Source organism: Capricornis sumatraensis, chromosome 2 (genome assembly GCF_032405125.1).
Source record: "Capricornis sumatraensis isolate serow.1 chromosome 2, serow.2, whole genome shotgun sequence".
NCBI lineage: Eukaryota > Metazoa > Chordata > Mammalia > Artiodactyla > Bovidae > Capricornis > Capricornis sumatraensis.
Window position 1 is genome coordinate 51,619,547 of NC_091070.1, and position 14,475 is coordinate 51,634,021.

General features: G+C 42.8%; 1 protein-coding gene across 1 annotated transcript in view; it reads right to left on the reverse strand.

Annotated features, from left to right (window-relative positions):
• The window catches only part of MYO1E (myosin IE), a 214,168-nt gene that overhangs the window by 45,505 nt on the left and 154,188 nt on the right, over positions 1 to 14,475 (reverse strand). Inside the window, exons 16-18 of the mRNA XM_068963676.1 lie at positions 12,891 to 12,972; positions 7,645 to 7,751; positions 3,611 to 3,709 (exon numbers count right to left, since the gene is read on the reverse strand). Of these exons, the coding sequence (XP_068819777.1) occupies positions 3,611 to 3,709; positions 7,645 to 7,751; positions 12,891 to 12,972 (288 nt within the window). The remainder of the gene's footprint in view (positions 1 to 3,610; positions 3,710 to 7,644; positions 7,752 to 12,890; positions 12,973 to 14,475) is intronic.

The following is a 14,475-nucleotide window of genomic DNA, read 5'->3' on the forward strand; positions in this document are numbered from 1 at the left end:
GGCTTCTCTAGTTGGGGAACACGGGCTCTAGGGTGAACGGGCTTGTGTAGTTGCGGCACATGGGCTCCCAAGCATGAGCTCAGTAGCTGTAGCCCACAAGTTTAGTTGCTCTGAGGCATGTGGGATCTTCCTAAACTGGGGATTGAACTTGTGTCCCCTGCACTGGCAGGTGGATTCTTAACTACTGCACCACCAGGGAAGTCCTGCAACGCTTCTTGTAATTGCCCAGATGACCAATCCAGTGGTTCCTCCCCAGAGGAAACACAGCCCAAACTTGTGACCTCCAGCTTCTGATACTTGGATTTTAGGATGTGTCTGACCCCCAAGGACACTAAAAAGTCCTGGGAGCCAACAGGACAGTCGCTACACTCCGTGCTTGAGATAATAAAGGTATAAACTGATTCACTTACTCACAGTGGATCACAGGATGAGAACGTGACTGTCAGACTCTGGACAAATCCTGTTACAATCCCAGACTCATACACCTTATGGAAAACAGCACTGTCTCTGGAAAAATATTCCTTGCCCACTGACAGATATATGGCCTTGTAGCCATTTTTGACTAGGAGACTAAACACATACTTTATACTGAAAAACAAATTTTCTTTCTGAACTCTGTATTATCCTCCCAGTACTTTCAAATCAAAACAAAACAAAAAATATGACAACATCAAGAGTCTGCTTTGTGTAAGACGGGGAAGCCCGTCTGTCTCTTCTAAAAGGAAAAGCCCACAGCAGGAGCGCTGAGCAGGAAGGCATCTAAGGATAAAATCATTTCAAAAAAAGACGCTCGACACAAAGGGCATAACAGATACGCACTAAACGCTGACTCTGGAAGGCACACAAGAAAGCACCACTTGTGCAGCCATGCAGCTAGCCTGGTACCTGAGAGAGGTCCGGATATTAGATCCAGGTCATGTCAGCTCATTTAAGGAGCTGCTGCAAACAAGTAACGCAGCCTGCTCAGGGCACCCCAGACAATCTGGCCGAGAGCATGGACTTCCTGCTCCCCACAGAGTGGCGGAGCTCACAGCACTGCCGATGGAAGTCAGGTTTGTCAGATTGTTTTTAAATAATATGGAAGGAAGGGATCGGTTTCTTAAAAGAAAAAAAAATTTAAGGTAAAAAAAAAAAAATCGGATCCATTTTCAATAGCAATGTCAATTAGAGAGAATCTGAAAATATCGGATAAAGAGTTTTTAAGCACAGGAACTTCCCTGGTGGCTCAGTGGTAAAGAATTTGCCTGCCAATGCAGGGGACACGGGTTCGATCCCTGCTCTAGGAAGATCCCACACGCTGCGGAGCAACCATGACCGTGTGACACAACTGTGGAGCCGGTGCGCTAGAGCTGGTGAGCCACGACTCCTGAGCCCGTGGGTTACCACCACCAAGGCCTGCACACCTGGATTCTGCGTTCTGCAAAAACACAACTGCTAGGAGAAGCCCGTGCACCACAGCGAAGTGTAGCCCCACTCTCTGTAACTAGAGAAAGCCTGTGCAAAGCAACAAAGACCCAGGGCAGCCGAAAATGGATTAATGTTAAAAAAAGAACTTTACATAAAAAAGAAAAAGTTTTTTAAGTCTAGAAAAAATATTGAAGGAGAATAATACTAGAAACATTTTGGAATTGTTGAGGGCAAGCCTTTTGAAATTAAAGCAAGTCGGAGGAAATACTTCTTATTCACTATGTTCTGTATTTAACTTTCTTCCCTCTTAACTAAAAAAGGGTATTTTCAAAGAAGTGCAGTTCTGCGAAGAACCTTAATGATAATCTAAGCCACGGTTCTCTCAACTGACTTTGTCTCCCCAGGCCACATGGGGCAATGTCCGGATACAGTTTTGAGTGTCACAACTAGGGGAAAATAAGGGTGGGATGGAGGCGTTGCTGGTACTACTGGCATCTAGTAGGTAGAAGCCAAGAAGGTTGCTAAACATCCTACAATGTCCAGGACAGCCTCACACGAGGACTCATCTAAACCAAAATGTCAATAGCTGAGGTTGAGAAATCCTGTCCTAAGCTAGTGCCGGCCATCTGTTTAAAGAAGAGCAAAGTCTTTCATAATTAACATCTCAGGTGTTGGTCAGCAAATGGATACTGCTACAGTGAGGCAAGAGCACTCCAAATTTATTTTCTAATCTTCCTAAAGACTTCTTTTCACATTGCTGTGTTTACGCTAGAGGTGTAGTAGGCCTTTTAAATCAGAGAGCCCTGATGGTGAATTTTATTCCTAGTTTAATCAGCCTCCAAAATCATCAGCAATCTTGAATGTGTGGGGAGAAAAATCAGTGAAGTTTTACTGTACAGAACGATCCACCCTTTGGCCAAGCCTCTCCTGACCTTCCACATCAATGACCTTCCACAGATGATGACCCACACTGATAAGCGGTAGATTAGCCATCCCTATCTCCCAGCAGAAGAAACAACATCCTCAAAGGGAAAACTACTCTATTAGAAATACTGGATCTCAAAGATGGCAATTAAGTTCTTCTCCTTCCTAAACCTCTTTGTCACATAAAATCTGAATTAAAAAATGGTCTTATATCCTGGTCTTGTATCATATACCAGGAAGACATAATTATTTTCTGATTAAAACAGTAAATATGGCTTCCTTCTTTCATAAAGGAAATTAAATAAATGTAGAGCATCAGTGAAACTCCACTAATTTAGAATCACTAGGGAAATTAGAATCATGTAGTATTTTAAGAACACTGCAATTTTATCCTTTTTAAAAACAACACAAAGTAAGAACAATTTAGCACAGATCTTGCCAAATGTACTTTAATAGAAATATAAAAATCAGTTTAACTTTATGTTTGGACAAAAAATTTGAGGTTAAATACCTTAAGCTGTTAAATATTTTCCTGAAATTGTCTCCACACTACTAATTTGCTCAGTCAGTTAAATGTCAGTCTCTCCCCATGTCACAGTTACCATGAATTTCTGAACTGATGTATCACTCTAAACAGACAAAATATTTGATTTTACTTAAAATAAACGATGCTTTAAAATGATTTATTCACAATAAATGATGCTAAAAAGAATTGTTATAACTTAATACTAGAAAGACAAGTAATTTAAAAGTGATCAAAGGACTGGACAGACATTTCTCTAACGGATAACAAGCACGTGGAAAGATACTCAGCAATATCTTCCATTAGGGAAGTACAAATCAAAACCACAGTGAGAAACTACTTCATACCAACCGGGATGGCTAGAACCAAAAAGCTGGATAATAACAAATGTTGGCAAGGATGCACATAAACTGGAACCCTCAAACACTGTTGGTGGGGATGTTAAACGGTACAGCTGCTTGTAAAACATAGAGCAGTTCATCAAAAAGGTCAAACATAATTACCATTTGATCTGGCAATGCCAGAAATAAAAACATATGCCTACATAAAAATGTGTATGTGAGCACTGATAGACACATTATTTGTTATTCATAAGAGCCAAATGTGATGTCTATCACAGCATTGTTGGATGTACAACTCTATGAATATATTAAAAGCCACTGAACTGTATACTTCAAATGAGTGAATTGTATGATATGGGAATTATATCTCAATAAGCCTGTTTAAAACATAAGAGTCCCAAGTCACCAGTCTTACCTCTGCAGGAATTTTTGAAAGACACGCCGATAGGCGTAACCAGCTCTCCTCACTCGAATGTTCTCTTTGAGGCCCAGGTATTCTACTTGATGCTTTACCCTATAAAGGAGAGAGGGAGCCAGGATGGGACTGGATAATCTTTTCATCCTATTCTCCTACCCACTATACCCACAAACTCACAATTCCACATTTCAGGGAGGCATATTAAAAAAGATTATAAATTATAATAATCTGAGTCTGAGCTGGCCCTCAGGTTATACAATATTCACACATATCTGGTAAACCAAAGGGGTAGAAACCTGAGTCAGGAAAATAATTTTCCTTTTTCCCATCCTCCAAATCCCAAACTCACCATCGACCTTTTCTCCATTAAGGAAATTACACATGATGCTGTCAATTAGAGATATCTGCTCATTTTAAGTCTTTTACACAAATACTGGCTATACCCCAAGCTTTGAAGCAGGGAATGCATCACCCATTGATTCAAGAAGAAATGTTCCTTCCTCATGAATCACATGGAAAACAATGCATCTTGCGTGAAAGCATTGCTCCATTCATTACAACTTCCGTCATTAGGAAATTTTTGTCAACTGGACAACTAGTTCAAAGTATTAATATTGTGTTATGTTTAAAATTCCATGTTTTTTACATATTCCTGGAGCACCATCACTCCTCAGTAAACATCAGCCAGGCTGGCAATACCTGTTGTTCTCCTGAGTAAGCCGTTCTCCTCCTTTAAGAAGGAGTCCTCTTTCAAGACCGTCCTCAGCCATTAACCCAAGAAGGTTAGGGCCAGAGAACTCCACCAGGGCAGTAATTCAGAATCCAGGGCAGGCAGTTTGCCCAAAGCCAAATGAAGACACATTTCCAACAGGAAAAGAAAAATAAACTACACGCCATAAACTTGTGGAATGAGTAACCCTGTCTGCCGAGAACTTCAATTGACCGTGTGATCCCTGCCAATGAAGCACACTGCCCTTCCACGGACCCTGACGTTTCATGCTCACAGATGAAGTGAAACCAGGCGTGCTCAGTAGCTCAGTCCTGTCCGACTCTTTTTGACCCCAGAGATCACAGCCCACGAGGTTCCTCTGTCCATGGGACTTTTCTGGGCAAGGAAACTTAAGTGGGTTGCCATTTCCTCTTCAGGGGATCTTCCCGACCCAAGGATCAAACCGCATCGCCCGTGTCTCCTGCAATGCAGGCAGATTCTTTACCACTGAACCACCGGGAAAGCCCCAGAGCGAAACCATCTGTCACAGTAAACCTGAACCAAGACATGAGGGCGGATCCCAGGATGCCATCCTACTGGAAACACAAATCAATATTTGACTAAGGAACACCTTAGTCTTTGTAACACCAGTTTACAAGAGTGTATGTTAGGAAGGTCGTCACTGAAATTCAAATAAGGGATGTGATGTAAAAAAAAAGAAAAAGCAAGCTAGGGGGGCACCATTGGGGGAAAGTCTATGAAAATTTACTGAATTTCTCCAGTCTTTGATATTCCAATGACTCGGTTTGGATTTTGAGAAGGTGGCATCATGATCGAGGAACTTCCAACCAGCAGCTACTGCAAGATATCTGCATTAGAGAGCCTGCCAGCAGTGCGGAATACGTGGGGCAGGGAGGAGCATGCCAGGGAGGTACTGCAATGTGAGGATGAGTGAGCTGTTTTCAGTCATGATTATGTTTGCTGGGAAGGGAAGCTGCAGTGAGTCTGAAGTAGGGGGAAGGGTGGGCTCCAGCACTTCTTAGCAATTCCTCTGCTTTCTAGACTCTTGTAATTTATTTCTGAGGCTGCTGATGACACCACCCTTCTACTCGGTGTGTGTGTGCATGAGATGTGAAGTGTGGGTGAGTAAGCATAGGAGTGAGGAAGAGACGGACAGAGGCAGGATGACAGACACAGGGAACAGATCTGGGGGTGTTCATTCTGTCTGACCAAAGGAGTCCCTCTCTGGCCTGACCCTCTTATTTAAAGAGGAAGGGACTGAGGACTCAGGAGATGAAGTGTTTCACTCAAACTAGTTGGTGACAGACCAGCACAGGATACAGTTCTTCCAAATCCTAGGCTAGAACTTAGCTCTAGATCAGCCGTTCTCCAAATATGAGGCCCAGACCATCATCACTAGCATCACTTGGGGGCTTGTTAAGAATGCACACCCCCAGGCCCCACCCCAGCCTCAATGACCCAGAAACTCTGGGAATGGGGCCCTGTCATGAGCCTTCCAGAGGATATTCTGATGCATACTCAAGTTTGAGAACTAGTGTCAGAAGGCAAAACCCCCCAGACATTTTCCATCTGTTATCCTCTTGACATCAAAGGAAAAAGTGTGTAACACAGTTCAGAAAAGCAGAGGGCAATTTAAGCACATCCAGAGGAATGACCAAGAAGGGGCAAGGTTGGATTCCATATCCAGCACCTTCAAAGGAATGGCTGGAGTGGCTAAGTAATGAGTTCATGTAAGAGAAGATCCCAGATAAAACGTGGCAACTGCCTTGAACTAGCAGAAGAGCCATCACACAGAAGAGCCCCAAGAATGGTTCTTATGGCCGAATAGAGTAAAACCGACTTAGAGAAGGGATGCAGTGCCAGCTGGTGGCAAGAGGTATCCAAAGGTGAGCTGATGACCCAGGAGGAATGGGCTTCCCATCAGAGCATGAATGTCATTTACAGATAATATTGTAAGAGAGTCTTAGATTATTTTAAATCGAAAAATTTTAGTAATTCTATAAAAAAGATGTTTTAGGAATCCGCATTTATTGATGAGATTATTCAGAATATTGTGAGATAACCAAACAGAAGGCTGCCACATCCCAGCAGCACCTTAAGGTGAGAAAAACAGTCTTAGGCTGCACCACAAAGTGTGAAAATACCAAGAAGGATTTGCAGACAGCAAGCGCTCGCACCTGGGAGTTTTCCTTCCTATTTATCTTTTCCTCCGTGGAAATGATCAAGCATTGTCTGTCTGCTGTGGGCTGGAAAGGGTCTTGCGGGGGAGATGGGAAATGAACCCTCCAGGCCCCTCGGGGGAGGTGATGAGCAGCTAGGAATTTTCATCCTGGTCTTCCCATTGGAGTTTAACCTTGACTAAGTCACTTGATACCTAGAAGAGACTATGTTTTTTCCAGGAGAGAAAAGAAAATAGGAAAAAAGACAGGCATTCCGGCATGAATTCTAGTATGAACAGGAACACCAGTATGCTCAAGTCCATCTCATCCGGTGACAGTGGTAGGACTTCTCTCTCTAGTCCAAGTCACTCACAGGGTCCCCTTCAGCCCTGCTTCCCGTGTTCCTATGGACAGGAGGAATTTCCCCAGCTGGATTCAAAACCTATATTCTCCAGTCATCATCTTAACATTTTCCTACTCAATCATCCCCCTTGTATCCTGCAGAGGCCACATCCCTAAATGGCAGGTGTAGGAGGAATGTGACGTAGGACTCCTTGGAAGCCAGGGAGGATATGGCTCACTGCTTACATGCCACACATCTCCCTTGGGCTGGTTCCCTCCTAGAGTCACGCTGCTCATCAGCACTGGGCTTGGGGGATTACAGAGCCTACAGCCCCTCTGCCCACATAGGCAACTAAACGACAGATCGTTTTTTAACTAGCTCTGCAGAACCCCACCTGCAACCCTGAGCTCAGCATTCCAGGCCACATCCTGTGGGTGCTGACGAGGAGCCGAGTGCACTAAGAATGTCTGCACAGGGCCGAAACTAATCTGAAAACCATCCTGACTCTGTTGTGCTGAGGTTTGCTTTCTTTTTTCCATTTGCCCCCGGACTAGCCAAGATCAACATTATAAATCGCTAATTCTGAACTGAAGGGCAGCGCCAACATTTCAGGAAAAAACAAGGAGGGGAAAATGATATATACATAGGCTTCTTCCTGAAGTTAAGACATGAAAACATAAAACACATCTGAAGATGACTGAAACTGCTCCTGCCTGGAGCAGAGGCCGGATGGCCTGACTTGAGCAGTGGGAAAACAGGCTGAGGCTGCCCTTGACCTCCACCTGTGTCTTTGCCATACCTGCTTTCCTCCCAGTCTTTGGGCTTCTTGGTTTCGTTGGGTTTGATGCAGCGAATGTAGTGAGGTGTACATTTCATCAGGGTGCTCACGAGGTCATTGGCTTGTTTCTGGAAAGGAAGAATAACATCATTTAGAAACATGGAATGTGCTCTAAAGTAGATCAGCTTTCCAAGGAGACTTGTGTGCAAATGTACAGCTAGAAATTCATCCTCATGAAGGTTTGTTCATTAGATTTAACTCAGGGATACTATACTTTCTCAAAGCTCTACTGGCTGTTACGGTGATCTGAACACTCACAAGTGCATTTGAAATTAAATTTTTGACAACAATGAGGGCTTTTTAGTATGGTTAACAAAATAAAAGCAAAAAAGAATCCCCCGAACCCAGTATATCCAGACACATAATTTTTAAGAGAAATAAGAAAGCATGCTAATTATTAACAACTTTAGTTAATTTCATATCAACTGAGGGTTTTTGAAAATACATTTTTCTTATAAACTCAGGAGGGAGAGGTGGGGCACAAATTATCTGCAAGAATAAATCATTAGAACCCCCTGTACTCTTTCCAGGCAATCCAACCAATGAAGAATCATCTTAATAAAATGATGGAAAGTCACAACTAAAAGCTGGGAGACACATAACAACTTCAGAATTCATAAACCTTTATTATGCCATTTCATTCATCTTCTTTCTCAGCACATCTTTTTACAGACTTGCTGACCTGGAGCCCTTTTAGCGTAGCAGGAAACTTACTCCTTCACAAACTAAAATGTTCGATGTAAAATCATTCCTCACTACCTGGAACTGGCACCCACAATGGAACTGGGTTCAAGCAGAAAAAGCCACATAAATAGGGTTAAAATTGCTCATGACATATTTCCAATCATGAGTATCTCAAATGAAAAACACATCAGAGCCCACATCAGCATTTCTATCCCCACAGCTGAGCACACCCCGTGGATCCCAGAACGGGGCACACACAAACTCTCATTCCAGGCAAATCAGCATGAAGAGAGAAAACCTCTAAAAGAAAATAGAGGAAAGGATCTCTACAGCCAGAAAACCATTACCAAGTCAGCAGAAGAGACTTGCCTGCAGTAGACAACCCTCTTTCAGTTAGGACTTTTCTATTTTCAAGGGTTTGGGAAATTCGAAACCCTTGAGAAAAACTCCAGTGTATTCGAAGCAAAAGTTCTCTATTTAGATATGCAGAATATGGCATTATTTGCAATGCTTGGAATTCAGAGCAAAGGTGCAGAGGCTGTATGAGCAAAGCAAAGCTCCATGATAAAATGTAAACTGACTTATCTTCCTTGTTGATGAGAGATTGCATCTTTTTTTTAATCCCAAACTCTTATTTTTAAGAATAACTTGGCACACTATTTAGTCCTAAGCACGTAAGAGCATCTCTTTTCAACCTAGCAAGTTGAAAACACAGGGGCAAGTTTGACTTGAGTTTATATGCCACTTGACACAGTTCTTTCCAGCTCAAAATAGTAATGTACTGAAAATGCTTCACCCTGTGGATCCAAGAATGGCCACACACAAACTCTCATTTGTAGACACATGGATTTTCTTATTTATGACTCACGATTATCATTTCCATTTTTTAGATGAGAAAACGGGGCCTTAAATAAAGTACTGCTCGAGATGACACAATTAGTAAGCAACAGCAGTGAGGCTTGAACCCAAGTCTGTGAGCTAGCAAGTTTTTTCCCTAACCAAAATGCCTTCCTCCTTCCTAAGGAAGATAATGAATAATTTATTGTAATACCAAAAGGAATTAACTGGGAGGGCTAGGATTAGACAGAAGCCTTTAGGTTGTGGGATAATTAATTTGTGCAAACAAGAATTTATCTTAACCATCACAATTATCCTGTACTTAGCTATGGGTCAACTGTAGATGTCCCCAGAGGTGGTAGGGAAGCCACAGTTTGAATTTACTCTGACTCCAGACAAGAAGAGCCCATGACTTAGAACAGAAAGCTTCCAGAGCTACTTGCTGAGCAGAAGTGGCCATCAAGATATGCAGACCAAACAGTAAGCAAAGGTGACACTCCTTAGGGGGACAGCTCCTCCTTCTACCCTCCACATAGACTGTTAGCAGGTCTGAACTAGGATCCTGGCTCTGCTCTTTGCAAGCTGTCTGACAAGTCACTAAATTTCTTTGGACCACGGTTGCCCATCTGTAAACTAAGCAGAACTGGAATACTTCTACTGCCTCAATCTGCAGGTTGGAATGGATGTTCAATGTCTCTCGGTCCAACTACCTCATGGCACTTGCGTCTCCTGTCACTCTGCTCCTGTAGCGGCCAGGCCCACTTAGGTAAAGCTGCCAGTCCAGTCTACTTTGCCGACTCTGAGCTCCATTCTATCTCCCAATAGTATCAACCTTTGGCTCTAATTTCAAAACTGGTCCCTTTTAGCCATGACAACGTAGAATTTAGGAAAGCCTCAACAATCACATGTTATTAAACGAAGAATATGCTTTACAAACAAAGATAGTGGAAGTTCTCACCAAATATTCTATAAATTAAATTCTACAGAACACTCTCACATTTTAAAGAATTAGAATACATAAAATATCCAATATTAAAACTACCTTGAACACTATTTTTCTTCTAAGGAACGCAGGATCCCTTTAAACACTTATACCTCAGAGATATTAAGATGATATGTAGCTACTATATATAAAATAACCAACAAGGACCTCCAGTTTAGCACAGGGAACTATACTCAATATTTCGTCATGATCTATAAAGGAAAAGAACCTAAAAAAGTTGTACATATATAGGTATAACAATCATTTTGCTGTACATCTGAAACTAACACAACATTGTACATCAACTATACTTCAATACAAAAATTTTGTTTTAAAAGATGACGCTTAGCATCTGCAAAATACTGAGGATATGAAAGATGTAAGAGATTGGGCCAGAGCTATGCAACTCTAAGAGGTGACTTATGAGACATAAAACAGGGAGACCCACTCTTATGTGGAGGCAGAACATCAGACAGCCAGAGGCCACATGGCTCACCAAGAAGGGACCATTGGAGGTGAGAATATGTAAAGTCCAGTCTCCCTAAACAAGCTTGCTGACTCCCCCAACTATAGCAGTCTGGGACATTCTGAGTATGCCTGGAAGGGGGCAATGCTGAGCATTCAACTAGATAAGAATAAGAAGGAGGCAAAGGGTTCAAGTCTTCCAAGGAGGAGAAAAATGCCCCTGCCCCCACCCTCCTTTTTATAGGAAATAAGCTGGACTGAGAATCCAGACCACTTGAAAGTGAGTCACTGCAGCCCTGATGATCTGGGGATGTGATGTGTGACAGTCTTGTGACCAGAGTTTCCAGCCTAAAGCGAATCCTCTTCCAGGACCCAGAAGTGACGGCGTGAGTCAGAGCCGAGCACAGAGGGCAACATCTGGGGCTTTGTGAGAACTGCACCTTCTCTCTGCCCCAGGGAACTCCATCCAAACTCCGTCCCAGGACATTCTATGTCTCCAGTTCCTTGAACAGGATTGTCCTTCATCCCCTAGTGGACTCTACCCTCTAACTCAAGACCCAGCTTGCATCTGACTTCCTCCATAAAACCTGAGGCCCCTCTGGATGGGATTGCCCTATTGCTGTGACATTACAGCATTTGTGTTCTCAGAGGCTAGGGAGGCAGGCTTCCATTTTCCTGAACTGTTCAGAGAAGAAAAAGCCAGGGAACAGAACAGACAAGAACCACCACCGTATGCATGCGGCTGGGGTTACCGAGAAGGGGGAGAAGGGCAGGTAGGATCTGGTTGTACAGCTGGTGGGGGGAGGACAGTCCAGGTGGGGAGTCAGCACAGGCGCATCGAGTGTCCACTGAGAAATTATCTAGAGATGAAGCAGCACGGGAGAGAAGGAGGGGACAGATGTGAGAGCATATGCTTTCTTGTTTCTTCTGTTTCAGGCAGTGTGTGCCTTAGATGGATTATGAAATTAATTACCATGCTATCCCCCCTGAGATCAGGTACTAAAACCTCTACCAGAGAAAGCAAAAGAAGCACTGAGAATTTAGGTAATTTTCTGGCAATCATGTAGTGAGAGATTTGAACACTAATGATGAACCCCAGGACCCTACTGTTAATCACTTGATGATCCCATTGATTATAAAGACAGGGTGGTATTTAATTGGTATGATTCTTTAAAAAAGCATTTTTACTATGCACACTACTATATGTAAAACAGATAATCAACAAGGGTCTACTGTATAGCACAGGGAACTCTACTCAATACTCTGCAATAACCTATATGGGATAAGTATAGCTGAATCACCTTGCTGTACACCTGAAATTAAAACAACATTGTAAATCAACTATACCCTAACATAAAATAAAAATTTAAAATAAATATATAATTTTAAAAGTGTTTTCATCTGGTATAATTAAAAAAGAAAAAGTTTACTGACTGGTTTTAAGAAAACCAGTCAGTAAAAACATGATGGAGTATGTTCAACACAACCTTTAAATTCAGAGTGTTGTTAGGGACAATTTTATCACACAAGGCCTCTGATAATTCAGTGCACACCCCATGAGAGGCTTCCAAGAAACACTAAGAGAACTTCCCTGGTTGTCCAGTGATTAAGACTCCAAGATCCCAATGCATGGGGCATGGGTTTGATCCTTGGTCTGGCAATTAAGATCATGCACGCTGCAAGGCACAGCCAAAAAATAAAGAACAAAAGATACACTAAGAATTCCTTTGATTCTGAGATACTGTGGGGCCAAGATGCCTGTAATTCACAAAAAGAAGAGCCTGCAAGGTCCAGTGAGGAAGGTGCATAAATTCCCCTTAAAAGGCTCAGTAGAATTTCAGGTACGTATAAAGTCCTTGGCGGAGTTTTGGGGTATGGTCTGGAAAACTGTCATCAAAATCCAAAATATGGCTCTAGATCATAAAATTTCTCTGATAGATTAATGTGAATTCTCCTAGATTCAGGACAAAGCCATTTCCTCTTAGAAAGTAGCTGATTATCATCTGCTGACTATTAAGCTACGAGGTACTTAATATCCCTTTGGGGTTTTAGTACAGCCAAGTCAAATTCAGCTAGCATCCTGTAAGCCTTTCTCGAGCAGCAACATCACTTCTGGCCATCTTCTGTAACCAATCTGTTGCATCTCACTGACCTCAGCCTGGCCCAGGGGTATGGTTCCCGAGTCCCAGAAAATCCTACCTCTTACAGGAATCCATAAATTTCCCCAAATAGAACAAACCTTTATTTTGCTTCCGGCAGTAGTTGGGCGCCCTTTCTTGTCAGCTTGCAGATTTTCCGGAAATAAAGACTTTATAAAAGGTCTGGGAAAAAAAAGAGAGAGAATGGATTAACAATCAGCAAGTACCTCGGGGGCTGGAACACCTTCTTCCATAGAGAAGTGAGAGTCATCCAGAAGCACAGAACCTTGACTACAGAATGGCCACCTGACTCAAAGCACAGGCCATCAAGACTTAGGAAAATAAAGCAGTGGACAAGAGGAACACTGAGAAAGAATTCTAAGACAGAAACATCTTGGAAAATAAAGTTGGAAAAATTAGATTTTAAACTCTGCCTTTCATGTTTCCCCACCCACTATTATTGAGACACACCTTGGCAGCAGGACACAACAGAGGGGGCTGAGTGTGAATCTGCTGAGTTAAATAAGATAGGCCATAGCAGGAGGATGTGTGTGAACTGTCCAGATTCAATGCAGATTCTGCTTTGCTCTAAAGCAGGGTTTCTCAGCCTTGGTGCTAAGGATACTTCGGATTGGATAATTCTGTGTTGGGAACCCAGGGGTGGGGTGAGGAGTGTGCTTTACACATTATGGGATGTTTCACAGTATCAGTGGCCTTTGCCCACTAGATGCCAATAGGCCACTCTTTCTATCATCCCTTTCTTCAAGCAAAAGACCCTGAAGAACTGTGCTTTTGAGTATGAGCAATTTTAAGTGAAGCTAATTCACTAATGCTTTGCTGGCTGAATGTGTCTTCATTAGGAAGTGTCACTGGGCTGCATCTGTTGATATGCCTGCCTCAAAGGGCACGGGGCAAGGACAATGTCTTAGTCACTGCAGTGCGCCCAGTGTTTGGAGCATGACCTCTACCCTGAACACAGCAGGCGCTCAATAAATACTCACTGACTGACTGACTGATGGAATGAACGTGATCCATGTAAACTCCTCCCAAGTGACTTACTCGTAGCAGTAATAGTGCTAGTGGCTCAGTTGTGTCCGACTCTTTGTGACCCCGTGGACTGTAGCCCGCCAGGCTCCTCCGTCCGTGGGATTCTCCAGGCAAGAATACTGGAGTGGGCTGCCACTTCCTTCTCCAGGGGATCTTCCCGACCCAGGGACTGAACCGGGTCTCCTGTATTGCATGCAGATTCTTTACCATCTGAGCCACCAGGGAAGCCCAAGTGACTTACTGGGCATCATGAATTTTCCAGGAAGTCTCCCCAGCAATAATCTACTTTTAACCTCACCAGACACAATTATAGATTTTTACAGCACATGTGTTTTCTAAACAATAGACCATGTCTACACGACACAAGTTTTAGATGGAAGCATCAATAGCTCTTGAAGTTGGCAGTAATTTTAATAATTTTAAAAAATCTCTGAAAGCATGTCTGCACCTGATTATCATAAACCCCACAAGCCAGGACTTGTGGTTTATCTGACCTTTTAAGAGCAAATAGATTTTTATGTTTTATGTTTTGAATGAAGAAATCTCTGAAGTGAGGGGTGTGAGTGCCAAGGAAGTACAAGCCTGGGAAGATACGGGCTGGGGAGGAGTGGAGGCTGGCGGGAGGGGTAGAGGATTAAA